The sequence below is a fragment of the Pleurodeles waltl genome, chromosome 8, assembly GCF_031143425.1.
Source record: "Pleurodeles waltl isolate 20211129_DDA chromosome 8, aPleWal1.hap1.20221129, whole genome shotgun sequence".
Taxonomy (NCBI): Eukaryota; Metazoa; Chordata; class Amphibia; order Caudata; family Salamandridae; genus Pleurodeles; species Pleurodeles waltl.
Genome location: NC_090447.1, coordinates 1,520,542,246 through 1,520,569,494, shown reverse-complemented (window position 1 = coordinate 1,520,569,494; position 27,249 = coordinate 1,520,542,246). Strand labels below are relative to the sequence as shown.

Below are 27,249 nucleotides of genomic sequence, written 5' to 3'. Positions count from 1 at the left end.
GGCCGGCGGTGTCCTGGAGGCACCAGTGGTCAGGTGGTGGGTTGAGTTTGTGACCCCCATCATGCTTGTAGTTGACTAACATGCAGAGTCAAAGTGATGCCCACCAAAATTAACATGGGTCCTCGTTAGCTCGCAGCACCACTCTGTTGTCATTTCATCAAAGTCAGTGTCATACGAATGCCTGATGCCCACATAAACTTGGCCGTGGCACACAGTGTGAATGAGGCAAAGTCCTGTTCCAGTCATAGTCCAGGGTGTGCCTTATGTTGAAGGCAGTCAAGATCTGCAACTGATTCATTGCTTACTCTACTAAGCAGGCAGAGCTGGCTGCAGATCCTTTCACTTTAATTTATGGCTCACAAACCAAACTTACAACAACTTCACGTTCAGCTATGTATAATAGTTGCTGCACTCTTCTGAGAGCCAGTCCAAGGTGCACTAACCTAGAGTTTATTTCCGGCAGCAAGCAGCAATGAAGGTCAACCAAACAGAATCTGTTTCTCTGCTCTTTCTGAATGGTGTTCTCAAAGGCAACGCATCTAGTAGAGAAACCGGGAAACTTCTGGACCAACTTGCAATTGAAAGGCCAGATGTGTTGGGAGTGAGTGAGTCACATGTCAAATTGCATCTGAAGTAAGATTTGATGCTGCTCTTGCTGTACCATCCTTCCAAGGCTTGGAGGTCAAAGATGCTAAATATCTCAGTCCTCTATAGATCAGTCTGTTTCTGAATCCTGCAGGTGTGCTCAGCAGATGCTGTGTTCAGGCAGAGATCATTAATGCAGGTATATTTCCTGGGAATCCAGATCCTCTAATAAAGCTTAACTGTGAGAAACTCAACAATAGAAATGTTATCAGTGAAATTTTAATTTTCTGCATTGGATTTTTTTTTAATACTCGAGAAAGCAATCTCAGGCATATTTTAAGGCACCAAAATTTATAAATACTGATAACCACTGTTTTTCAGAATTTGGGAAAACATTGAAAATACACTGGAATTCACAAATAAAACCCTAAAAACCCAAAACCTAATTGACTCCAACCAGTGTCAGGGTTTTAGGAGTTGTAAGCCGACAACACTTTAATATATAGTTGGTTGTCACAAGCGATCTTTTGCTTGGTTTTTACATAAAAAAGCTACGTCTTGTAATGAGACAGGGGAAGAACCTTATGAGGAAGGGGCTTTCCTGTTCACAACGATGTAGGGATTTCATGAACAGATTTGGACTACTTCTTTTCTAGAGTTAAGTGCATTTCAGATACTGTTAGATTGCTTCCATTTGCCATTGGTGTCTTTCTCTACACTTGTATAACTCGGGTCTCTAAGATATTAATCGCTGAATTGAACGATTCTTATCTAATGCTGGATTTCTTGGTGTTCAGTTATAGAACTGAGTGGTGGTACTTTGTATTGGAGGGATGCTCAGCCTCTGCTTAAAGGACATTCTCCTTTTATTTAAAACCCACCCCCACAGCATCCAACAATACTTTATACTTATTACATGTCTTTGGTTCTCCTTATGTGATAATTTCCTAACTACAATTGTAACTCTTGTTTTCATTCTGCAGCCAAACAACCTAAGGCGAGAAGCTTGCACGAGGAAGAGTCTGAAGCTTGCTTACAAAAAAGTCACCAACAAGTCTTCAAAAGTGAGAAATGCTTTTCCTGTATTGAGTGTGAGAAGAGATTTAACAAAAAGACTCTTCTTGAGGAGCATCAAAAAATCCATGCTGGGCTGAGACCCCACCGCTGCACCAATTGTGATAAGAGCTTCACTGGAATGTCAAGTCTTCTACAGCATGAAAGAATACATAGAGCATCGAGGCCCTATCGCTGCAGCATTTGTGAGAAAAGCTTTCCTCGAATGCCAGATCTTCAAAACCACCTAAGAACACACACAGGAGAGAGACCCTATTGTTGTACTGTGTGCGGAAAGAGCTTTGCCCAAAAGAGTAATCTTCAAACTCACCAGAGAATCCACACAGGGGAGAGGCATTTTCGCTGCACTGTGTGTGAGAAGAGCTTTGTCCTTAAATCAAATCTTCAGAGGCACCTACGAATACACACTGGGGAGAGGCCTTATCACTGTACGGAGTGTGCGAAGACCTTTACTCAAAAGCAAAACCTTCTAACGCACCAAAGAACGCATTCAGGATTCAGGCCCTTTCTCTGCAGCGTGTGCAAAAAAAGGTTTGCTCAAAAGTCAGATCTTCTAAAGCACCTAAGATCGCACACAGGAGAGAGACATTTTTTCTGTACTGTGTGTGAGAAGAGCTTTACTCGAAAGCAAAATCTTCTAACACACCAAAGAACACATATAGGAGAGAGGCTCTTTAGATGAGGGGCATATGAAAAGAGCGTCAGTCTAAAGTCAGCACTTCGAAGGTACCTAATAATATCCACGCGAAAGAGGCGCTTATGCTGCACTGAAGGTGAGGAGAGATTCCTTCAAAAGTGGTAACGACGGCGCAAGTTGCTACACAGAGTGATTGTCACGAGTGATGACATTTCACTGCTGAACGTGAGAAGAGATTCATAAGGAAGATGCAACTTCTCTGGCAGCTGAAGACCCACATAGGAGGATGCTTTAATTCCCTGTACTGTGAACAAAATATTTATTCAGAAGATGTTTTTTTCTGCCACAACTGCTAATTTACAAAGGAAACAGGTGAACTGCAGACAGCACATAGGAACTCAGTTAGTACTTGCCTATCAATTATAATATTAAGACATTTAAACTCTGCAAAAACTGAACCTACTATTTTCCCATGAAATATACAAACATGTTGCAGTCCATCCTACATCTATTAGTTGTAGAGAATAATAATGTAAAATGATAAGTGGAGACCATATGTGCAAATGCATAGGCTGCTCGTTCATGACATCATAACAATTTGTTTTCAATAAAGTCATTGTAGACTAGTGCATAAGCAAAACCTTCAAGAAGAGAGATGATAGGTGATAAAGATGTATTAGATGGTATCCAACATTCTTAAACCTGAAACCTCAAAAAATGACAAGACTCAAAAAAACATAATCTGATTTATGACCATCGGAATAAACCAATTAAAAAGTAACCTCCACCTGTTCTACTAACAGATTGTAATCTTAGAGGTAAATGCCCATCAAGGAACACGCTGAGAAATGGCATGTTTGGCTCTTGACCTGGTCAATGCTGCCCCCATCATAGAGACGCACAAATGACATTGGATCTTTATTTGGTTAACAAAGGCTTTTGAATTAATTTCATGATCATTTGTGTTTTTTCTGTGGGAACCTCAAGAACAGACCAGTGTATTCTTGTAAATTTGTAAAATATGTTTTGCCAGAGGAAGGTTTTTTTCTTTTCTTTTTTTATCAAAGTACTTTGCTTTATATATCATTAGCTTGTTTATTTAGATGCAATCAAGACAGACAGCCTTTGGTGCATCAGCAGAGTTATAAGATATAAAACAGTTATCAGCAACGAACATTTAAATAAAAAAGCGAGTCTAGATAACCATATATATATATATATATTTTTTTTTATGAAAGTTGCCAGAAAGACAAAGCAGGATGAACAGGACGATTTCTTTCATTGTGGACATCAAACAGTAGTCCTGACAACACTTACAAAGGCTAAGTGAAGGAACAGTCAAAACATATATACTGGCAATCATAGCAACAATTCCCTTTGCAAGGGAGCGGGGGAAATATAGCCGACTCAACAACAGGCAACCAATGTGCTGTGGATAAGACCTGTTATCGACAAACTCAAGCTTCCTTATCCCTAAATCCATCAGTGAGAGATTTTAATGTATGTACGTGCTATTTGCATATACTGCCCAAGCCAGAAAAGACAGCAGAGCGCTGTACAGGGTCAAAGGCAAGCGTACGGTCAAGAAATGATAGAAGGACATCCGAGCAATATTACTTTCTCAGAGCTAAACGGCAAATGTTGCAACTACAGTTTGAGAACATTTAGGATCATGTAGATGATATGTAGACATTTAGAAAGATTCAATACTTGAGTATACACCTGTTAAGTTGTAGAATCTCCTTAGCATCTTGGGAATGTTTAATCTCCCACATCCTATTACAACATAGTCACTTTTTTGGGCTCTCCTTCTTAATGTTGGCCCTTTGTAGTGTTTGAAGGCCTCATGAGTGGAATATCCTGGACAGTTTTTTTCTTCTGAGCCAAGCTAGATTTCTATTCCTTATCGCCTCCAGTGGTCCATATCTGTTGATTTTTGGGGGTGTTTATCAGGGTTAGTTAACTTCAGTCTTCTAGGTTAGACTTGAGCTTGCCATATTTTATAGTTGGAAGTTTGCTGTAGCATCAGACTTTTACGTTCACTAGTTCTGAACTGTGGGCAGAAATCTGGTACTGGTACATTCAGTTTGTTGGTTGTTGCTAAAGACTTTCTGTAGGGCAGTGAAACAGACACACATGTTAGGATGAGAGGAGTAAGAATTTCCATCATCTCACTGCTAAATCTGCATCTGGGCTAACAGGGTCTATAAATTAAAAGTGAGAGTTTGTACAAACTCCTGCTTACAATTAGATTGGGTGGATAGGAGGCCGAGTTGAGGGAGTATCGGACTGTGGTGAGGTTCTAATGTTGACTACTGTAAAAGAGTATAATATATAGAGATCCAGTGTTGCATAGTTCACTGAGCACTACAGGGCATAAAGACAAACTGAGGGATGCAGTGTTTTTGCTGCTTGGGCTGAGTCTTTGAGACAGTCTGTCACTCCCTAATGTTTCCACTGGAGATAGATAGGTTGCTTGAACATTGGCTATTACAGCATCATCAGAACCGTGCCATAGTGACCCCATAACATGCTTTCCCTTCCCATTTTGGGGCTTTGCCAGATTGAAAAGCTGGGAGAGCTCCAAAGCAGAGGCCTCACCATCCCATCTCCCTACTGTTCGCCCTAGCATCTCCCCAAACCACTGTTGTAGATATTGGTGCCAGAAATGTAAAACTTGAGGCTTTGTTCTCTCTTTGCTTGGGCCTGGAATGCAGATGTCTCAAGGTTCTCCTCCTAGTAACTGTTTGCTCCCCTAGTGACACCCAGCTACTGTCAAGGGTTGAATGCATTTTTCTTTAATTCTGATCAAAGATGCAATTAAGAGTAGGGTATTCTTGTCTGAAGATTGTTCCCCAACTCTGTTATCCTCATATACATTTCTTATTGAACACCTTCCTCGCGTTTGGGTGTCTTTCTGTTTCACCTGGTTCCCCTCCTGCAAAGTTAGGAGGCAAGGAATAGGGAGAGCTAGGGATACTTAATGCATTTTAGGAGTATGTGAGCTATACTGTATATTTTGAGGTCACTCTCTTCAGGTACATCCATGCCGTCTGCTTCTGATTTCTAAGCTTGTTTGACTCCGGGATTATAGGTTTAAAAGCCAGCATGCCTCACAACAAATTTTCTCACAAGAATGGAGGTAACCAACATCAAATATGTAGACCTGTATCACTCAGACTTAACACCGGGGAAGGAAACATAGTACAACTATTAGCATTTAGTCTCATAGTCCTGGGACTTGAGATCAGGGTGGTTGCTGAAGATGCAGATGATAACAATACCCCAAGGTTGGGCTTAATACCAGAATACAGATGAAGTAGAGAAATTGGAGAGCACAAAAGCAAAAGAAGTACTAGGAACATAAAAAGGAAATGGAGGGAATGCTAACTTTACATCTGTTCTGTGTTAAATGGAATTTAACCTATGCTTGGTTACATAATGGGTTGTGAGGCAGATGGTGCTGTCTGTTTAAAACCTTCCCTTTGACTGCCAGTGTGCTGAAGCTTCTTTTGCAGCCTTCTTTACTAGCCTCATGCTTCTTCGTTCCGGACTCCTGCCTCTGACTCCCTGCCTGCACACGCTATGTCATGCTCTACAGTGCCCCACTCCCAATCCTCAGATCCAGACAGACATGCAGCACTGGCCCACCGTAGAAGCCACAGGTCTGCTTATGAGCCGTAAGAAAGACCACCACATTTTCAGAAATATTAAGCAGTTTCATTAAAGGTTTGCGATTTTGGCATCTGGCGAACCTAGCATTTATGGTAGTTCAACAATTTCTTTTACATTTGCATAGTGACTTATGTACGTGTGTTTTATTTTCTAATATTGAAGCTCGAGAATTACATGTATATTTTATCTTCCTCCTAGTCCTCAACTCCTCTTTAATGCTTTCGGATAAAGAAGTTTTAAAGGCAGTTGGGGATCTAATGGGACAGACACCTTGAGTATGAAAAGGGGCGGGTGTATAGCACCAGCAATCTCAGCGTGGACCAGTATGTTTCCTGCCTTTACTACAGCATTTAGGTAATGGCTATCAGCCAGTGCATGCAATCCTACAGCTTGTGAACATTAATCTGGAGAATCGTGGAGCACAATACAAGAGTGTGTGTTTTTTTTTAGTATATGGGTCCTCAGTAACTGTCTGATAGTTGGATCAGCATCCTCATCATTTGGAAGTGTCAGAATCTGCTGTTTAAAGACAAACGGTCCAGAGCTGCTGCTTCCTGCATCTTTGTTAGATCCTGACATTCTGGGGCTCCCTGGGTGAATGATTGGATTTCACTGATAAAGTCAGTAGAATGTCCTCCCCATTCCCAGGCTGCCCTGCTTGAGTGCTACTTGTCCTACAGAAATGTCCAAAGGTTTTAAGGTTGGATGTTGATTCTTCGGTAGCATTGTAGCACCATAATGAAAAGCCAGTACAGCTGCAGATTGTAAAACAAAACAAAAAATCAATATTAAAGTATTTGTGCCCCTCAGCTAGTTTCTTCCTACAGTGCTCTGCCCAGTTTCCTGGGTGCGCTTGTAGGAGGCTGACCCTCTATGTAATGTGCAAAGCTAGGCACACTGTGCAAGGGGTCCAGGCAACCACACGTTGGTTTCCAGAGGTAAAAATCAGATCACCTAATGCTCCAATTGTTTGAGGTAGCTGATCGAGCAGTTACGCTAATCCAGGAGATGTGCTAAGCATTTGTTGTACTCACAGTATCAATCATGCACCACACACACTCAATGAATAACTCAAGACCAGAATTTATAAAACTACTTCAAATGTTTATATACTTTTTAAGACTAAAATGGTTAAGATACGTTAAGTACTTTTTGAGTTATGATTTTTCAAAGTTTTAATAAAGTTAGTCTTTCTGTGCGTAATTACGCACCTTAGGAATCAATGGAAGCCACCTGTAAAAATGCGTATAAAATCACACAGTTGAGTTACCAGTCTCTTCTTTTGCAGGATGGTCGATGAGGATGGTGGGCACACTGTGCTAGCAGGAGGAGCTCGGGCAGCTCCCGGTTCCAGCGGGAGCGGCGCTGGAAAGTATCTTGACACAGGCACAGGGCCACTTGGAGGGGACACCTGAAAAGGAGGTGGTTTGCAGAATTAAAGGTGGTGCTTCAGGGTCCCCTTGGGCTGTTGAGGTCGCAAGAGGTTAGGGACCCATGGCACACAGCTGGTTCTGCGATGCAGGGCTCAGGGCAGCCGGATGCAGGGTGAATTGGAAGTCATGGAGGCTGTGCGCAATGGAACCCTTTGGAGCTGGAGGTAAGTCATCTTCTGGGGGCATTGCAGAACAACGAGGGTCCTCTGGTGGGAGGTCCAGGGTGTTCCTGAAGTTCCTTGACTGGGGCTTCCTCCTGGTTCAGTTGCAGCTCTGGGAGCGCTGTTTTTGCTGTAGTCTGACATGCACTGGCCAGTACCTGGGGTATTGGCACAACCTGGCCACGTGAGGGCGCAGTGCCACCAAAGTTGGCACACTTGTAGGTCTCTTCCGGGCTGTTGTTGGTGTGTCGTCGGGTTTGGCTGTGACTTCCAGTTGTGGAGATATCAGCCGGTCAGTGAAGTGAACCTCACCGGTTTGCTGGTTCTTTGCAGGTTTTTTTGCTTCTTGAGTGGTGCCTCCACTCAGTAGGGAGATCTTGGGCTATTTGCGAAGTCTGGAGGTCCTCTGGGTCTTTTGAGGTCAGTCCAGTGGTCAGCTCCTAGGCAGCTGCAATGGTCGGGACTCTGGTGTAGCAAGCAGGGATCTTGGAGCGTCTTTTGGTGCCGTAGGTCCCCTGTTCTCATGCTGTTGGGTTCTTTGGTGCTGTCTTCTTTTCTTCCTGATAAATCTGATTTCTTTGTCTAGGGTTGGCCACTAAATACTGAATTTAGTGGGCGTTTTAGGGGGTACCTGGTAGTGTCCAATGAGACACTTACCTTTGGGTGGCTACACCCACTGTAGTGACCACTTCCTGTAGGATGGGTCACTTCCCTGAACCTAATTGGCTATTTTCCTCCATTCCAAGATGGAGGAAACTGAATTTGAGGGCCCACCTCGCAGGCAACACCTTAGGGGTGGTGCATGCCAGGTGAGGCCACTCCTCCTACCCTTTGCTAGGTTTCCCACCTTTGCTCCCGCCAAAAGTGGGGGGTTACAAAGGGGGATGCCAGCTGCTGCCAGAAGCAGGCCTGGGAGTTGAGTTTCAAGGGCATTAAGCTCTTTGAAGCTCACTGCCAGGACAGTCCACATTCCTGAGGGAGGGAGTATTAGCTCCTCCACCCAGGAAGGGCATTGTCTTACAAACCAGAGAGGCAGGACTCTCCCCTAAGGTTTGTATATTGGCTGTCTGGAGGTGGCAGCTTGATAAGACCAATCAGCAACCATGCCAGGATAGTTAACTTTTGTAGGGGGCACCTCTAAGTTTGCCCCTGGGTACAGTTAGGGGTAAATCCAATACTGGCACCAGTTTGGATTTATCATTCTGAGTTGTTTGATACCAAAGAACCCAGGGTACAGAGTGGCCATGATGTAGCTGGGAAACTTGTGTTTACCAGTGTCCAGTACATGTATTAAAATGGCGGCTCTGTTCACTCACTATGTCCTAGGTTTGGAAAGGACACTGTGGGGGCATATTGCTCATGCAGCTATGCCCTCACATATAATATGGAGCACCCTGCCTTAGGGCTGTAAGGCCTGCCAAAAGGGTGACTTACCCATAGTAAATGCAGTGTATGGTGGACAGGCCACACAGGCAGTGTGACATGTCGACTTTGTATTTTAGGTTTGTACCAGGACACTCAGCCTGCAATGGCAGTGCTGGGTGCATCTGGATGCATGGCTCTAGAGGGTGGCACAATCAGTGCTGCTGCCCTCAGGGGCCCACCCTTATTACCCCATGCCCTGGGTATCTAAGTACATTTTACTAATGACTTACAGTGGTAGCTAAAGGTGTATCCAATTACCTTTACGATGTTTTAGGGGAAGAACACTGGCACTGGGAACCTGGTTAGCAGGATCCCAGTGCACTCCAGTCCAAGTTGCATTCAGAAACCAGGCAAAAAGTGTTGGGGGGGGGGGGGGGGCGCAACAAGGTGCCAGTTTTCCACAACACTAACTGTGGCAGCCCATGATGACTGGAGGAGCTCATTCCTGTCAACCTGTTGACTCAACCTGTGTGAAGTCAGCCGTTTAAGAGGGGTCCCTTTAAAGTGAATTGAGAATGAATTTCTTTTTGCAAGGTGATATAGGTTTGAGAAGAGGATGACCCATGAAAGTCTATGGAGTCATTTTTTTGTCAGTCGGGTGAATGTAAGTAAAATGAGGATGACATCCACCAAAAGACAGAGTTGACAGGTATGAGAGCAGTCCCCTTTTCTCTCTCTCCCTCTGTCCTCTCCACTGATCACAGCAGGTAACACTATAGCTAGTATTTTCTAATGTTTCTGCTCCAGTAGTGGATAGATTATTGATAGAAAGTAAGCATGGTAATCAGAGACCTTGATCACAATTTGGACCTGCGGTTCAATGGTCAGCAGACTTTACAAAAGAAAGCCCAGATTCCTGTCTTCAAAGGGCAGGGATAGCTCTCAAAGTGAACGACCACTGGAAAGGGAGAGTGCAAGGGTCAGCGCACAGAGCTGGAGCTCAGCGTCACTTGATCCTCTGTGTGGAGATTTATAAATAGGCAGTTGCTGATGGCGTACAGCGGGCACTGGTGCCCGTGGCTGGGCAGGGCAAATATGTAACATGCCGTTAATGACATGCCTACTTCCGGTGCTCCTGCTGATCTGAAGGCATTCATTTAAAGAGATAGTGCTACAGCCTCCAGGGAGGGCTGGGACCCAAAGTCCATCTCCACAGCACCTGGTAGTTTGTTTTCTCACTTGGGCCCTGGCCGGAAGCAGGTGTCAAAAGGAACCTTTTGGAAATGGCCCTTTTTGCAGGGTTATCCCCACTCTTTTGCCTCCTTCCTCCTAATTTTTCTGACCAGTTTTTGTTGGCTTTAGGACTCTGGGCACTTTACCAGTGCTAAAGTGCATATGCCCTCTGTGTAAATTGTACTGTTGATTGGTTTATCCATGATTAGCATATTTGATTTACTGGTAAGTCCCTAGCAGAGTGCGCTAGAGGTGGCCAGGGCCTGTAAATCATATGATACTAGTGGGCCTGCAGCACTGGTTGTGCCACCCACATTAGTAGCACTGTAAACATGGCTCAGACCTGCCACTGCAGGTTTAAACTGCCAATTCGACTTGGCAAGTGTACCCACTTGCCAGGCCTAAACCTTCCCTTTTACTACATGTCAGGCACCCCTATGGTAGGCCCTAGGTAGCCCCAGGGGCAGGGTGCAGTGTATGTTTAAAGTAGGACATATACTAGTGTGTTTTATATGTCCTAACAGTGAAATACTGCCAAATTCGGTTTTCACTGTGCAAGGCCTATCTCTCTCATAGGTTAACATGGGGGCTGCCTTTAAATATCCTTAACGCGCAGATTCCCTTAGAGAGCAGATTCAAATGTGGAGTTTAGGGTCTTTGAACTCACAATTTAAAAATACATCTTTTAGTGAAGTTGTTTTATAAATTGTCTGTTTGAAAATGCCACTTTTAGAAAGTAGGCATTTTCCTGCTTAAACCATTCTGTGACTCTGCCTGTTTGTGGATTGTCAGGCCTGGGTCAGTTTAACAGTTGGGCTGTTTTGCACCTCTCTAGACAGTGACACAAAAGGGAGTGGGGGTGAAGCCTGCATATCCTGATGAGCCATCTGAGCTAGAGGGGAGGGAGGAGTGGTCGTTCACACCTGAAAGGACTGTGCCTGCCCTCACACAATGCAGTCTCCAACCCCCTGGTGAGCGTCTGGGGCCTGGCCTGGACAAGGAAGGATCTTGCAAACATTTGAGACTTTGCTTTGAAGTTTGCCAACTTCAAAGGCAGAACAGAGTATAAGAAGAGGATCCAAACCCCAGACTTTTAGAATCTTTCTGGAATCAAGAGGAACCTCTGCCCAGGAGAAGAGCTGAAGGAGGAGTACTGTCCCTTTGCAAAGGGAGAACTTTGCTGTGTGTCCTGCTTGAGAAAGTTCTCCAAGGGCTTGGAGTAGAGCTTGCCTCCTGTTGGAAGTCTCGGGGACACCAAAGACTTCAGTTTCCTCGACCTGCAGCACTGGGAACTGTGTGTTTTGTGCTGTTTAAGAGGAGAAACCACTGTGACGCCGCCAACGAAGCCGCTGGCCGCACCTGACTTGCTGACGCTGCACGGAGTCTCATTGCCCCGCCTGATCTTTATTTTATTTTAATTAAATTCATTTGCAGTGTCAATATAACGGTACAAAAGCAGCTTAACAAAATATAATCATACATTTGTGAATAGCTGTGAGCAGGTCATATTAACAGTGCTATTCAGAAAGGAAGTAATAGTTCTTCCAAAATACTGCAAGAATTTCCCCACATTTTATAAATTGAACTTTCTTGCTAAAAAAGTTACCCTCTTCAGTGGGGTTAATTTTGTAAAGTAATTAATCCAAACTTTAATTGTGTTTAAAACTTCCTTGTGCTCTGAATATGCCTTTTAATTACTGCTGTCTCTTTTCAAATCAATAAAGTAGTGCTATATTTCAGATTATCTCCCTTTTGAAATTGTATTAAAAAATATATTTTGATTAGATAATTTTACCATCTATTCTCAAGAAATTCATAGCTCCTTTGTTATGGTGAAAATCTTTCACCATAACAAAGGAGCTGTTGTCAAGATGTTTCGTGTTTAGTGTACAACATTGGGTGTAACCCACTGATTACTGGACTACTTAATGCAATAAAATGAAATAAGCACTTTCTCCATCGGGGATATGTGTCCCTCCTGGTTGCACCATCTTTCCAGTGTCGACTGACCTTTTTGCTTTTAACAATCTTTTCATTTTCCGATGTTATACATAACAAAGGGGGTCATTACAACCCTGGCGGTCTTGAGGCCGCCAGGGTTGCGGTGGCAGTTGGACCACCGCCAATGTGGCGGCCCGTAAGCCACATTACGACCGTGGCGGTAGCCCCACAGTCGGACCAACAGCACCAACAGTTTTCCTCCACAGGAGGGACTGGTGGTGCTGGCGGTCCTAATCCACCAGGGCAGGGCAGCGCAGCATTGAACGCTCCCCTAGGGATTACAAATCCCTTCTCTGTCGGCGGTTACATGGCGGTAGCACTGCTATGTAACTTCTGGCGGAGACTGGGTGCAGGAAGCCCCAGGGGGCCCTTGCACTGCCCATGCCTAGTGCATGGGCAGTCCCGTCATGATGTTCACTGTCTTCTTTGCAGACTGTGAACATCGCAGCGGGTGCTGGTGCACCCTACACACAACAGCATTTCCCGCTGCTCTAATATGATCCGGCGTCAATATTGTAGACCGTTTCCCGCTGGGCCAGCGGTCGGAAACACAGGTGGGCGCACTTGCGGCAACCTGACCATCGGGAGTTTGGTGAACTGACTTTTCCATCTGCCGAAGTCGTCATCGACCCCAAATTGTTTTGATACAAAATATCTACAAGCTATATTAAAATTCACTTTCTAAAACACTCTCTTAAGGGCATAAAATCTGTATTCCTCATTAATCACTTATGTAACTATTGAAACACAAAATGATTCCTCTTGTGATCTGACTTGTAATTATTAAAGCTTCCAGTATGGCTCTCTTAAGTACTTTGCTCTCTGAATCCAATAACTTTCTTTTCCCCTGGATTTCACAACATTATAAAGCTGATCTGATACTGGGACTGTCTCACAGACATATCAACAAACACCTTCAGAATGAACAGTAATCACTTATGAACATAAACGTTGAAAATATGTTCATGGAGCTTTGATCAAAACCTTATATAAATTGAGAATATACTCTGCTTGTCATCTTCATTTAATTGAGCAATTGATCTGCTCACCACCTTATGCCCACATTTTACAATTCGTTGTCTTAAGGCTCAAACCGTTTTTTAACTATATATATGTGTATATCCTTAAAATCGAGACAGGTTGTTTACAATCAGTGGGCTTCAGCTTGCCCACAGACTTACCATTTGCTCACTTCAACGTCTCTCTCGTAACCATTGTTCCTGTTTTTCATGGCATGCCTGCTTCATGCCTCTACTTGTGTTTAACCTTCCCCTAGTCTGAAAGAGCATACACGTGGAGAAGTGTGGCACAATGGTTAGAGCGGCAGACCCTGATGCAGAGATCTGGTCGGGGACCAGGGTTCAATTCCTGCCTCGGCAGGTCTTAGGCTCAATTCTTGCCTTGGTGTCTAATCTAATTAATGGGTCCCACTCTGTAACTCTAGGCAATAGCTTGCTTAATCTCCACAATGGCCCTCACAGTGCTTGGATGCCTGGCTTCACCCTAGGGCTGTCCACGAGTGGGCGCCACACGGAAAAGCCAGGAGGGGTTCCGCAGTGGTATGTTTACAGAACCTTGAGACCCTAATGGGAGAGTAGTGCGCTATACAAGTGCAATTTTTTTTTTATTCACATGAAACTCACGTATATACAATAAAGCTGGAAATCCTGCTACTGAATTAATCAAAGAACAATGCTTGTATCTGGACAGTTCACAATCTGTCAGAAATATTGCAGTGATATCCAGTGCAACCAGAGCTAAAGTTTACCAAAGACATATACTTTTATTGTTGTGAATCACCATCAAGCATAAGAGATAGTTTACGTTACTAACAAAGGATTCAGTAGTGAAAAACGTGCACCCCAAGTGAAAAAAATACCACAAAAACTTGACAATCAAAAAATCATTGTTGTTTCTACAGTAATTGGTGTGTTGATTTAGTATCACAAAGACAGCCTCCATTTGGTATTTAAACAAATAAATCCATAGGATAAATCCCCGTATGGGATGAGGAGTAGCTAAGCCTGTCTTGTTGGCTGTCGGTGACGTTTCGACCATTAAGGAGGATGTTAAGGCCTCATCAGGACAAAATGTGACCTGGAGAACCCACTCACCCCTATCCCTGTTGCTTTTTTTTCTACGCGGATGGTGCTTACTGTTATGTCTTTCTTTATCTCCCTCCTCACCCGCCCTTGCTCATGTTTTTTTATGCCCCCCATTTCCCTCACTCCGTTTATAAACAGGAGACCGAAGACCTCTCCAGACAAAACATTTTGTTTCCTGTTTCAATGCTGCCCCTGCAGATGCTTGTAATTTAAAGTACAGTAGCAAGCTGCTACTGCTGTGGTCCAGCAGGAGGAATATAGTAACTTTATTTCTGCCCCTCACACCGATACACCTATAAAGTGAACATGCTACCAGAGAGAGGAGCTGCAGAAATGCCACTGGCTCGCTGAGTAAATATAGCGGACCCAGCGGTGATAAATGCAACCCCCTGAAGCAAAAGTCATCTCAAGACTCTAGCGCCGGCAGGGGAGGCAGAAACTGCTGCTGGGTGGGATTGACACTGTTTCATGCAACTTCAAGGGTGAGAGGATAGAAAGGGGAAACAACATTGCCTCACCTCCTGTGAAGACCACAACCTCAGCACTGCAGGAGATACGCTGCCTGCATTCCAGATCAGCACCAATGTAAGCCCTGCAGAGATCATTGGACAATATAGCCGACTGATGCTGCCTGTGCCCCACACTCAGCTGCCATTCAACTCCACATAATTCACCACAACCCCACAACACACAAATCCACACCACACAATGCCACTTCACACAGCACATTTCAACTTCTCATAATTCCAGGTCCCACAATTCAACTCCACACAATTCCGCTACACATCATTCCACTACATGCCACATAATTGCAATCCAACAAATTCAACTCCACATGTTTCCATTCCACGCCACATAATTCCACTTCACATAATACCACTTCATGCAACATAATTCCCACTCCAAACCACATAATTCCACTCCACCCAACACAGTTTAACTCCAGTTGATTTAACTACACATCATTCCACTGCAACTTACTTAACTACACTTCACACGTATGATTACATTCTACATATATCCACTCTGCTCCAAAACACATAATTATACTTCACAAAATTCAACTCCACACCATGCCACAAAATTCCACTCCACACCATCCTACATAATTCAACACAATGCCACACAGTTCCACACCACACAGTTTGACACCACCCAACATTACACTCCACATTATACCACTCAACACCACATAATTCAACTCCACCTAAATCTACTCCATGTAATACCACTCAGCACCACTTAATTCAACTCCAAACAAATCTACTCCACCCGACATAGCAACACTCCACGCCACATGGCAACCTTCCACTCCATACCACATAATTCCACTCAAGATAATTACTCAGCAACACAGGTTCACACTACAGATTTCAACTCCACACAATTCCATTCCGCACCACATAATTCCACACTAAACTACATATTTCCACTAGACACCACAGAATTCCACTCCACAACACGTATTTCCACAACAAATACTTCCACTACACACCACACGATTCCACTAAACACCACATAATTTCCCTAAACACCATATACCTTCACTCCACACCACAGAATTCCACATCATGCTGCATAATTCAACACCACACCGCATAATTCCACTCCACTGCATGCCACTTCACAACACACAATACCACTCCACATAATTACACTCCATGACACAGTCTCACGCAACAGAATTCCACTACGCTCAATACAACATAATTATTATTAGGGCTTCCAGTTTTATGGCTTTTATTTTCTAAATATTTCCGTCTGTATTTATCCATATTTATTTTTGACCATCTTATTTGTATTTATCCATATTTATTTTGTGTTTTGTGAACAGATGAGGTGATAACTTGTATATTTCCACATTTATTTAACGGATACAGATGCACTCATGCTTTGTTGCCTTCCTCTTTGTCCCTCATTTTTGTCTTTTGATTTTATCAGTACAGCGCCCCAAAGCTGGTAATTGGCACCACAAGGATTTCGGTATGTAAAGCCTCTGCCACGGGAGCCTACACTCACACACCTTGTGTTTTTTTTTTTTTTTTCCTTCCCCTGTTACCAGCGTCTTTGATGTTTCATGTTTGATCAGGGGTTCCTGTTGGGTGTGTTTGAGTCTCTTTTAACAAGTGCATTTGTTGTTTTACTATATATATTCTCAGCAAAGCACTGACCATTGCAATGCAAATTGTCACACAAAACAGGACAGAGCTAAGATTTAAAGTTGGCTTTGTGGCTCGAGTTTGTTTGGCTTTGTCTTTACTGTTGCCATGTTCAGCGTTGCTTGGAGTAGCTGCTCAGAGGACACACCGATCCAACATTTATTTCTCTCCTTATTGGCATATTTTTAGATACTTTGAAGAATATGACAAAAGCCAGACTTTTCAGATCTCGAGCGCACAACTCTCCCCGCATCACTTCTTGCACTGCCCCTCTCCCAACATCACTACTTGTTTTTACTAGCAGGGTCCTCTTCTGTAATGGCTTTCGGATTCTGCCGACTTGGCTTCTTTAATTTTTCTATTGCCACCTGCAGTGGGTCTGCTGCCCTCTGAAGCCAGGATGATGTGCCTTCCTGCAGGGCCACTAAAGTACATAGTTCAGGTGGGCTGATGACTCTTGCCTGCTGTAAGCCCTACTCTGCAGGAATGGCAGTATATAGCCAGCACACACACATGAACGGAACTGCTTCTCGGTGCTCCGGTACACCCAAGTCACTAAAACAAGAAGGCTCACTTAAGTAATGATGATTCAAACCTACGCACAAGTCCTGGATCCAAAAAATATAATTGACCTATACATCTCTGTCTGCTCTAATTTTATATAATTCCACCTAGAGACCCAAACATCTATTGCAACACCCTATTAGTTTCCCTCAGCTGCTTGAGTTGGGGAGCAAGACGCAGTCAGTTCTTTTTACACCCTCCAGGGCTACTGTAACAAACCAATACTGGATATTTCTGCTTTCAGGCCTGTTTTTGGGGAAATGCTTTCACTATGTGTTAATGTCAGAACGTTTTCATACCTTCAAGCTTCCTGAAATGTTATAGCAATACGGTATTTGGCCCAAAGGTGTGAAATTTCCTCACTGTTCACATTCATTATATCTTTAGGCACGAGGTGAAAGAATGACTGTATGGTTAACATTTGCTGTCAAGCTGGTCCACTGTCTCTATTTTTTGCCTAACGGTGGGTCACTCAGCAGTGTGAACTTTGTAAAAAAGAAAAAAATTATAATAATTAAGCACACTTAGTTTGATGCTGCCACAATCACCAGAGAACAGGAAAGTGGGCAGGCTGCAGGGGCACAGCGGAGTAGATCTCTCAAACTTCCTAGATCCCTAATTCTTTTTCTCAAGGCTTTACTAATCGTGCAGACTACAATGCCCAGGTGTATCTTGTAATAGATTTATGCCCCAGTCTCATTGCTAATATATTCTGAAACGGTTTCAACTTCAAGCAAGCTGGCTATCTTTATTTGTTCTGTGATAATGTTGTTAAGTGAAACAGCCCTGCCAGAGGCCACTTTCCAGTCTCTTCTCTAGCCCGATGAAGCCAGCGCCGGGAATTTAAATGGATATTCTCAGATGAGCGGTGGGGCAAAGACAGACAGTCGAGTGTAAGACATCTGCAAAGTGAAAGGTGCAGGTTTCAGGGCCAGGAAACACCTGACTGCAATCCTTTAGTGCCACTTGAAATTTGGCATTCAGTGTGTTTTATGCAGTTTCGTCTTTCCGACCAAACAAGTCTCCCAAGATGCGAGTTGTTCAATTTGCTATTGGCCTCAGTTCAATTAGTCCTAAACAAAAAAGCTCCAGCATCACTTTATCTGCTTAACTTGACTGCTGCTTCACAAACCGAAGTCTGCTAATAGCCTTCCATTGCTCCTACTTAATCCCTTGGACTCTAATTATCCAGCTGTCAAGTTTTCTCTCCACAGCCTTGCGTTAACAATAACCAATGTCTTTTTTTTTTTCTTTTTCTAAATCGGTGGGCAAAAGTTACTTTCTCTGCATGTGATTCATGAATCATCACTTAATTCTGAAGCAGCCTCTCGATCCTTGACTGCACATTCAACTGCTTGGCTAGAAAGAGTCCTCTTCTTGGACATGTTTGTTTTCCACAAGAGCTTAACAGTTAGCTCCACAAACCCGCAAGTAGATCAAAGGATATGAACAACCAGCACCAGTCATGCCTCTATGGCTTGATTGTATCCAGTGCCTCCCATTTGTTCTTTGTCCTATTGGAGTCCTAGCACTTTCTCCTCCGGTAAACTCTACTACCTGTTATTTATCTGGAGTCCATGAATAAACTGTTGCAGCTCCAATCATGTTGCTCCTCACAAAGCTTGAATCATCTGTGGTACCACACAGTATTCTTGTGTTACCAGAACCAATGTTGGATGCCTGTGACAGATTGGTCATTGTGGTTCCTTGACTTCCATGCATGACGTGCACCCCTGCGTATAGGATGGGGTATGAAGGCAGCTCGACATCTGTTGGCGTTCCCTTCAGAACAAAGTCACTATTTCAGCCCCTTAGACTGCTCCAACAGCCACAGGCGTTCCCAGGGGCACTGGCAGGAGAAGGAACTGTGGTCAATGAGAAGCACCCAACACTTGTGACCATCTTGGCATCAGCTGTCCCCACCTCTAAGAGCAGAAACAAGGGAGTAAATAATGGGTGGTGGTGCGCTTTAGCTCAAGAAGGCTTCTTTGAAACATGAGGGCAGTGTGATGTAAGAAGCATTCCAAAATCGACCTGGGCATTCCAATTATTGTGCGCCTAAACGTAATGTGTTCGAGGCACGTGTAGCCTTAGATAAGCATGCTTTGCATACTCCTGCCATCTAGTGTTGGGTCCGGATGTGTGCAAATTGTTTTCCTTTGAATAAGTCTTTCGAGTCACGAGGTAGAGTGACTCCTCCTATTGGTGATAATGCGCATGGGCATCAACTCCATTGTTAGATTTTCTTTCTGCCGTCGAGTTCGGACCTGTGTACCTGCACTCCAGTTCAACACCATCATAACGCCCTTTTCGGTTTCTGCAACAGATCACGTTTTTCACTCTCTGTATTGTATATCTTTTCGCTAGAGTCGGTTTGCTTGGACTGTGGCCTCCTGGGGGTTATCTTCAGCTCCATCAATTTCTCCAGAAAATGCCTTGCTGGTGATGGAACAAACTCCCTTCCATGAAGTATCCACAGACAGATTTACAACCGGTCTGTAGCCTGTGTTTGTCTCCAGAACACAGAGAAGTGGGCTGCAAGGCCTGGCACTCCCTCTGATATAAGAAAACTCTTTGAGACCACTAGCCACGTCTGCTCAAAACGTCCAGGAGGAGCATCAGGAGATTCGGTCATGATGAAGTCGAAGAAAACCCACAGCCATTGGCGGAAGAGAGATTCTCCACTGAGGGCAGTTCTGACTCCAATCCCTGGGTCAACCTCGAAATTCTGACTCTGCAAACCGTGTGTACCCCCTGTCCCTCAACACTGCACCGATCACCCCAAAAAACACTTGGGCCCCTCTGAAAAAACAGACAAAAGACCTTGGTCCACCACTGCCTTCTGGCCATGGTTAGCACTGAGTAGCTTGATCAGATGCCCCCCTCTCCGGCTCGGCACCGAAACACAAACCAAAGCCTTTGGCCTCAAGTACTTTCGTGCCCACCCGATCCTCTGTACCACGCCGATCATCAGCGCCGTCCACCGCTTCGACGCAGAGTGGCTCTTCGTAACCAAAACTGGGTCGGCCCAAAATCTTCTAAGCCAACCTCGTCGATAGATCCTGGCAAACAAGTAGAGCCCATTTTCCATAGACTCCAAGAACAACAGGATGTCAAACAAAATTCATATCCAGCCTCACACCGGCCAGATCCTTGAAACATCCTCACCACCCACTCCTACTCCAAAGAGAATTCTTTCTTTCCAAGAGGCGCTGAACTCACGAATGCCAACAAAACACCAGAAGAAAGCAGACAAAGCCACCAGACCATTGCCTCCTCCAAAACCCTCACCACCTCCTCCAATAGTACCAGCCTCACATTCTCCACCACATTCTCCAGAAAAACCATTAGAAATTTCACCTAAAGGGTCTCCACATTATGACACAACTGGGGAGGTTGGGGCACAAGGCACTTTTTAAACACCACCATATAGTGACTACTGGGACAATTATGACAACGATTCTCCAGAGGACACAAACCCAGATCAGTATCCTGCCAACCCCTCCCTTCCTGATGATCAGGAGTTTATAGGCACTGTGGCAGTGTATCATGACGTACAGCTCCATGAAAAGCCTTTAGAAGAGAAATTCTTATTTGAAACCCTTTCCACTACTCACTGGGCTACACACTATGTCCCTATGCTAAAAGGCATGCTTAAACACACTGAGGACATTTTTAAAGATCCTGATATGGCTAGAGGTATCGTCCCAGGAGTAGATTAAAAAGTATTTGGCCTCACCGTCTGATTACCATATGTCTCAGGGGCCAGTTACCACCAAACTCACTTGTCATTACCACTGCATGCAAGCACTCAATTCCCAAACTAGCAGAGATGCCTAGCTGCCTGACAAGGAGAGTAAGCTTATTGATGCTGCAGGGATGAGTGGCGCGGCGCAATCCAACAATCATTGGCGAATTACCAATTCAGTGGGCCAACTTGCCTGTTATGATCGTTCTTACTGGGATGAAATGGAGAATCTACTCTAACATCTCCCAGAGGAGCACAAGTAACGAGGACAACAACTTGCCTCTGAAAGCAAGCTTATTTTTAACACCTCAATATGGTATGCCTTAAACTCTGCTGACATTGCAGCTAGAGGCATCAATAACAGCATCTTACTCAGACGTCATGAGTGGCTTGGTATTTCTGGTTTTAAACCAGAGCTGCAGTAGAGTGTCCTTAATATGCCCTTCGACAAAGACCTTCTGTTGGTCTCCAAGTAGACCAGACACTAGAAAAATAATGGCTACAGAGACAGGGAAGGCAATGGGGGGGCCATCCAAACACCAACCACCCATGACTCCTTTCGATGCCCCAAATACCGTGGTGGTTGCAAAGCAACCTTTTCTGACACCTACTTCCTATCAATGCAATCAAGGTCAAACTACCGCCCACAAAGATTATTTCCGTGGCTCCTTCAGAGGTAATAATGCCAAAGGCAGAGATAAGGGTGCTTTCCCACGTGGGTCAACACCCACTGCTAAACAGTGACTTCCCCCCCCGCCCCCGTTACCCATGGCCATATAACACCCGTTGGGGGTCGTCTATAAGATTTCCCACCCACATGGCAAGCAGTTACATCAGACCAGTGGTTGTTGGACATTATCCCACATGGCTATGTTTGGAGCACATTACCACACCTCCCAACATTCTGCCTCACACTCACAGGCTATCAACGAGATATCAGGCATTGCTCAAACAGTATGTGCCAGCTTTTCTTCTCAAAGGAGCTACAGAATCCATCCCTCTACATCATAATGGTTCAGGGGTATACATTCTATACTTCCTAATACTCAAAAAGGACGGATCGCTGCGGGGAATTTTAGACCTCAGGCCCCTAAACAAGTACATCCGGTCAGAGCACTTCCACATGGTTACCTTGCAAGACATGAAGCCACCTCTCAAACACAGTGACTGTGGTTACACTAGACCAAAAGGGCGCCTATTTTCACATACTAATATACCCAGCACATCGCAAATATCTCAGGTTTGTAGTGGGAAGCAAACATTATCAGTTCAAAGTCCTACCTTTCGGGGCAACTACTGCACCTCAGGTATTCACCAAATGCCTAGTGGTGGTAGCAGCCCATCTACGCAGACAAAAAGTGCATGTTCAGGCTTATCAAAGCCAGCACTCATTAATAGTGTCAACAACACATTCAGGTTACAATAGATCTGCTCCATTGCTTATGATTCTCCATCAATATCACAAAATCTCACCTTCAACCCCTGCGGTTTCAGCCATACCTAGGGCCTATTCTAAACAGACAAATAGGATTAGCCTATCCCAATTGTGCAAGAATCAAGAGTTTGCAAACGTTGTTTCAGACAAATCAACAACTTGCAGTGAGGAGACTCGTGCATCTCCCAGGGATGATGGCCTCTGGTGTTGACATAGTACCCCTTGCATCTGTTACTCCAAAGCCTAGTAGTGTCAGTTACAGGGTCAGTTAGAAGATCTAGTGATGATAGACCGCATAACTCCCTGCAGTGGTGGAATACCAACAACTTATTACGAGGGCAGCTTTTCCTCAGCCCTGTTCCTCACCTCACTGTCACAAAGGACGCATCACTCATGGGTTGAGGTGCACACTTGCAGGATCTCACATTAAAGGGTCTCAAGGACACCAAACACCAGGGTCCCCACATCAGCTATCTAGAGCTTCAAGCTATTCACCTAGCATTGAAAGCATTCCTACCTCACCTAATTGGCAAGGTTGTCCTAGTCCGGACAAACAATGACAACCATGCATTATCTACAAAAATAGGGTGGACACATTCTCTACAATTATCTCACCTCTCTCAGATAATTTGGAGATGTGCTTTGCATCGCATCCTTCACCTGTTAGGGCCGTACCGTCCAGTAACAGACGACTTTGCGGACGTCCTCAGCAGGATGCAGCAACACGTCCACAAGTGAGAACTCCACCCCTAAGTCCTCCTTCTATAATTTCTTAGATTGGGGGCAGGGGGGTTCCCTCGAGTAGATCTCTTCGCAACCGTAGAAAACGCCAAATGCCCAAATTTCGCATCCAGGTTCCCACACCCACCATCCAAGGGCAACACACTGTAGATTAATTTGTCAGGGGTATTTGTCTATGGTTTTCCCACTCTCCTTCCATTTCTAGCTCGAAAGCTCAGGCAGACATTGCTCACTCTAGTACTAGTGGCTCTGACATGTGAACCAGGGCTGATGGGCCCAATATTACTGGACCTTTCTGTAGTCCCCCACAAGAAGATTCCCAACAAGCCGGACCTTCGCACTCAGAACCATGGAGAAATGAGGCACCCAGATCCCAAGGCTCTCAACGTGGTGATTTGAATCCTGAGGTCCTAGAATTTGGTTACCTGAATCTACCACCTGAATTTATGGCTATTCTCAGGGAAGCTTGTAGTCATGCCACACAGCTAAATGGAAAAGGTTTGTTTGTTATTGTCATTCAAAAGAAGTTGATCCTTTTAATGCCACTGTACAAAACACTGTCTTTTACCTGCTTCATTTACAACTATCTGGGCTAGCATTCACCTCCATATGGGTACATCTCACTGCATTAGCTGTCTATCTACAAAATAAGCAACACGTGTCCCTATTCAAAATACCAGTCATTAATGCCTTCATGGAGGGGCCTGAGAGTAATTCCACCACGGGTTCTAGCTGCACCTTCATGGAATCTTAACATTGTTCTTACACGACTCATGGGCTCTCAATTTGAGCCCCTGCATACCTGTCTCCTTCAATATCTTTATTGGAAAGTGTCATTTTTAATTGTTATTAACTCACTTAGGCGTGTTAACAGGTTTAGGCATATACCTTGGAACAAACTTTCTTCCAGCTCCAAGGAGACAGGGTGGTCCTATGCACCAAACCTAAATTTCTACCAAAAGTTGTTTCTGACTTTCACCTCAATCAGTCAAGTTACAGTTTTTTCTCTCAACCAGAATTGATTGTGGAGAGTGCTCTCCACACATTAGATGTCAAAAGAGCCCTTATGTTCTACAAAACAAAAAGTTTTAGAGACACTAAACAACTATTTGTTGCTTTTTCACCACCTCAAAGGAAAGCCTTTATCCAAATCAGGTGTTGCCAAATGGATAGCTAAGTGCATTCAAACATGTTTTGCTGAAGCCAAATTAACTCTTACCTACAGCTCCTAGAGCACACTGTACTAGAATGAAATGAGCCTCCTTGGCTTCCCTAGGAAACATTCCAATAGCTAACAGATACAAAGTAGCTACATGGTCTACACAACTTACTTTCACAAAACATTACTGTGTGGGTGTTCTAGCACACGAACACGCTAATGTAGGTCAGGCAGTGCTACATACACTTTCAAAAGCCCTTTTATAATACAGAAAGTGTTTTCCAAGTCATCAAAGGACTTTTGTACATGGTCATACGCCATTCTGTGGTATTAACCCCTGTGTTTTTGTAAATTGCTGCGTTTGCAACCTCAAAATTGTTTTGTGGATCTGGTCCCCTAGTTCTCTAACTCAGTTCTAAAAAAAAAACCTTAAAAACCCACATAGTGATAGTTACTAAAGGAGCATTCAGCAAGGGGTGAAAATAACCTAATTTCTATTAAAAGTCAGTACTGAGATCTGTGGGCTTCCAAAATCCTTGATCACTGAAAAGCTTAAAAACTTCACTCACCTGCTGTCATTTTAGATCACACTTATCTACCCATCACCATATGTCATGTCTCTGTCAATCTATCCTCCATTGCCACTCTGACCCTTCCCAAATCCATTCTACTACTTTCATCTCCTAAACAACTCTGCCTAAGCTCTTCCCTCCGTTTCCACATCTAACTCACCAAACCTCACTCTACTACTGTGACCTCCCACACAACCCTACTAAATTCTCCCTCATTTATCTCACCCTGCTACTATGCTCTCCCTAACCCTTCCATAGACTCTTCCCTCCTCCATACTCCCTTTACTCATCCCAAGCCTAAATCCTATTACCATAAACTCCCAATTAACACTTCTGGATTCTTTCCTCCTCCACCCCTCCATTACTCCAGTCAATCTAACTAACAAACTCTCATATCCACGGCTCAAATTAACTCATAATAATACTAAAACTGTACTCATATTTACCTATACTAATCCACCACCAATTCTTGTTGGGTTCCGGAGTAGCGTGCTTCGACGCCTCATCAGGTGTAGTAAGCGCTATATAAATAGTATTACAATACAATATAATAAGAAGCCCACTCCTCCACAGCAGGGGGAGAGAGCAAATCAGAATCTGGAGATGTGTCCAGTCCACTGGTGTCTCCTAGTTCCTCAAACCAGTCCAATGAAGAAGGCTCTAACTGGTGTTCTAAAGGGTCCAGTAACCCCCCCAATATTCCCTCATGTCTGGCTGTAGAAAATAATGCTCAGGCAACGATCTGGCACCCATGGGTGCCATAATCGGCGTTGTGCGATGCTGTTCTGGCTTAGGATTGTCTGGCTCAGAATGGGTCTGGCACCGCCAGTGTCAGGATTGGCACTGAAGGTCACATTGGTATGACTGGTGCCAATCCGGAATCGGATCTATGAGACCTCATCGTAGCCGAGGCCGGAGCCATCGGTGTGGAACCTAATGGGGTCTCCTCTGACTCCACAGGGCCCAAAGGTGCTCCAGAGGGGTCACCTTGCTCAAATACTCAGCACATGGCCTTGTAACTGTCTGACTTGAGCAGCAGTCGCTCTGGATCCCGGAAATGGAGGGAGGCGAGGAGTTGGACCTGGCAATGATTCAGCAGAACCATACATGGAACGCTGATGTTTCCCACTCGTCTCGTTGGCTGATGGACGAGGTGAAGTGGAAGTCTGGTTGGAATTCTTCTTTTTGTGCCTATTCCCTGAATGTCCCAAGGACCTTGAGTAGGTGGAAAAAGACTTGGGGTTCCAGGAGTAGTGCTGCAACCTTCTCCTCGACCAGGACAGTGACCTCAGAGGAGTCACAATTGCCGGTGTCGACTGCCGGACCACATGCAGCTTTAGGGACCGCTCCCTCAAAGCCTTTGGCGCCATGGCCTGGCAGCCCAAGCACTATTTCGAACCGTGGTTGCGCTTGAGACACCATAAGCAGACAAGGTGAGTGCCCGTAACCGACATAATGCGGGGATAGGCGCCACGCAGATTGAATCCTGCCATTCTGGATGACATCCTCAACACACTTAAAAATATTCAACAAAATGCCGGAAAAAGCCTGTCAAAATACAACAGCAGGGTAGCTCTCTCCGGATCAGCACTAACTGGCGAGGAAAGGAAAAAACTGATGGCCGCACACCTGGGTGGCACCTATATAGGAGACAGCGATGTCGCATCCGGCGCCAACGATGCCACACAAAATGGAACAAAGCCACAAGATGGCATGCCCAGGGATACTGCTCAAGCAAAAGTTTTGGGATCCAGTCTGACGCCTGGGAAAATTCAAACATAATTAATCTGCAGCTAGAAGTCTCTATCAGGTGTGCATTCTCCGTTAGGGAGATGCACTCTTCCCAGTTTTCTGTCCTTTGGGACCATTGATCCTCTAGGCAAATTTGGAGAGGTTTCATGTACAGATGCATGCTTGGGACTATGAAGATACAGGATGCCATTGATCCCAGAAGAGATGCTACCTGACGTACAGTTGGATTGGTCTGGTTTAGAAGCTCTGTACACTTTGTCTGGATTGAGGATAATCCCTTCTCCAAAAGAAATGTATTTTCTCTCTGTGTGTCTATTGTTGCTCCCAGGAAAGTGAGGCACCGGACTGAAGTGGATATTTTTTTTTCTACATTAACTTGTAGCCCCAGTTGTGCTAGAAGAGTTGTTGTGCTAGCATAATCGTTCTGATTTTTGTCCAGAGAGTGTGTCCTTATCAGCCAGTCGTCTAGGTATGGATATACAAAAATACCTCTTTTCCTGAGATGCGCTGCTACCACTGACATGCATTTGGGAAAGGTTTGAGGGGCTGATTTCAGGCAGAAAGGAAGCACAGTGTACTGATAGTGGTCTGCTCCTACTACGAGTCTTGGGAACTGTCTGTGACGGGGACTTTTGGAGTGTGAAAATATGCATCTTGGAGGTCCGCCACACAAAGTCAATCATCCTTTCTTATATGTAGAAATATTAGATGGAGTCTCCAGCAAGGAGTGCCTTTCCTTAAAGCATAGATGTTTTCTGCCACAAATGTTGTTAGAAAATGGGCCTCTAGTTGGGTGGCCTACACAAGTAATGGGTTCACAAACACCCCATTGTGGTGCTTGACTCTCACA

At 44.5% G+C, this 27,249-nt stretch overlaps 1 protein-coding gene across 1 annotated transcript in view; it reads left to right on the top strand.

Moving 5' to 3' along the window:
- The window catches only part of LOC138248872 (zinc finger protein interacting with ribonucleoprotein K-like), a 53,856-nt gene extending 48,549 nt beyond the window's left edge, over positions 1-5,307 (top strand). Inside the window, exon 10 of the mRNA XM_069202839.1 lies at positions 1,569-5,307. Within this exon, the coding sequence (XP_069058940.1) occupies positions 1,569-2,341 (773 nt within the window). The 3' untranslated portion in view covers positions 2,342-5,307. The remainder of the gene's footprint in view (positions 1-1,568) is intronic.
- The last annotated feature ends 21,942 nt before the right edge of the window (positions 5,308-27,249 follow it).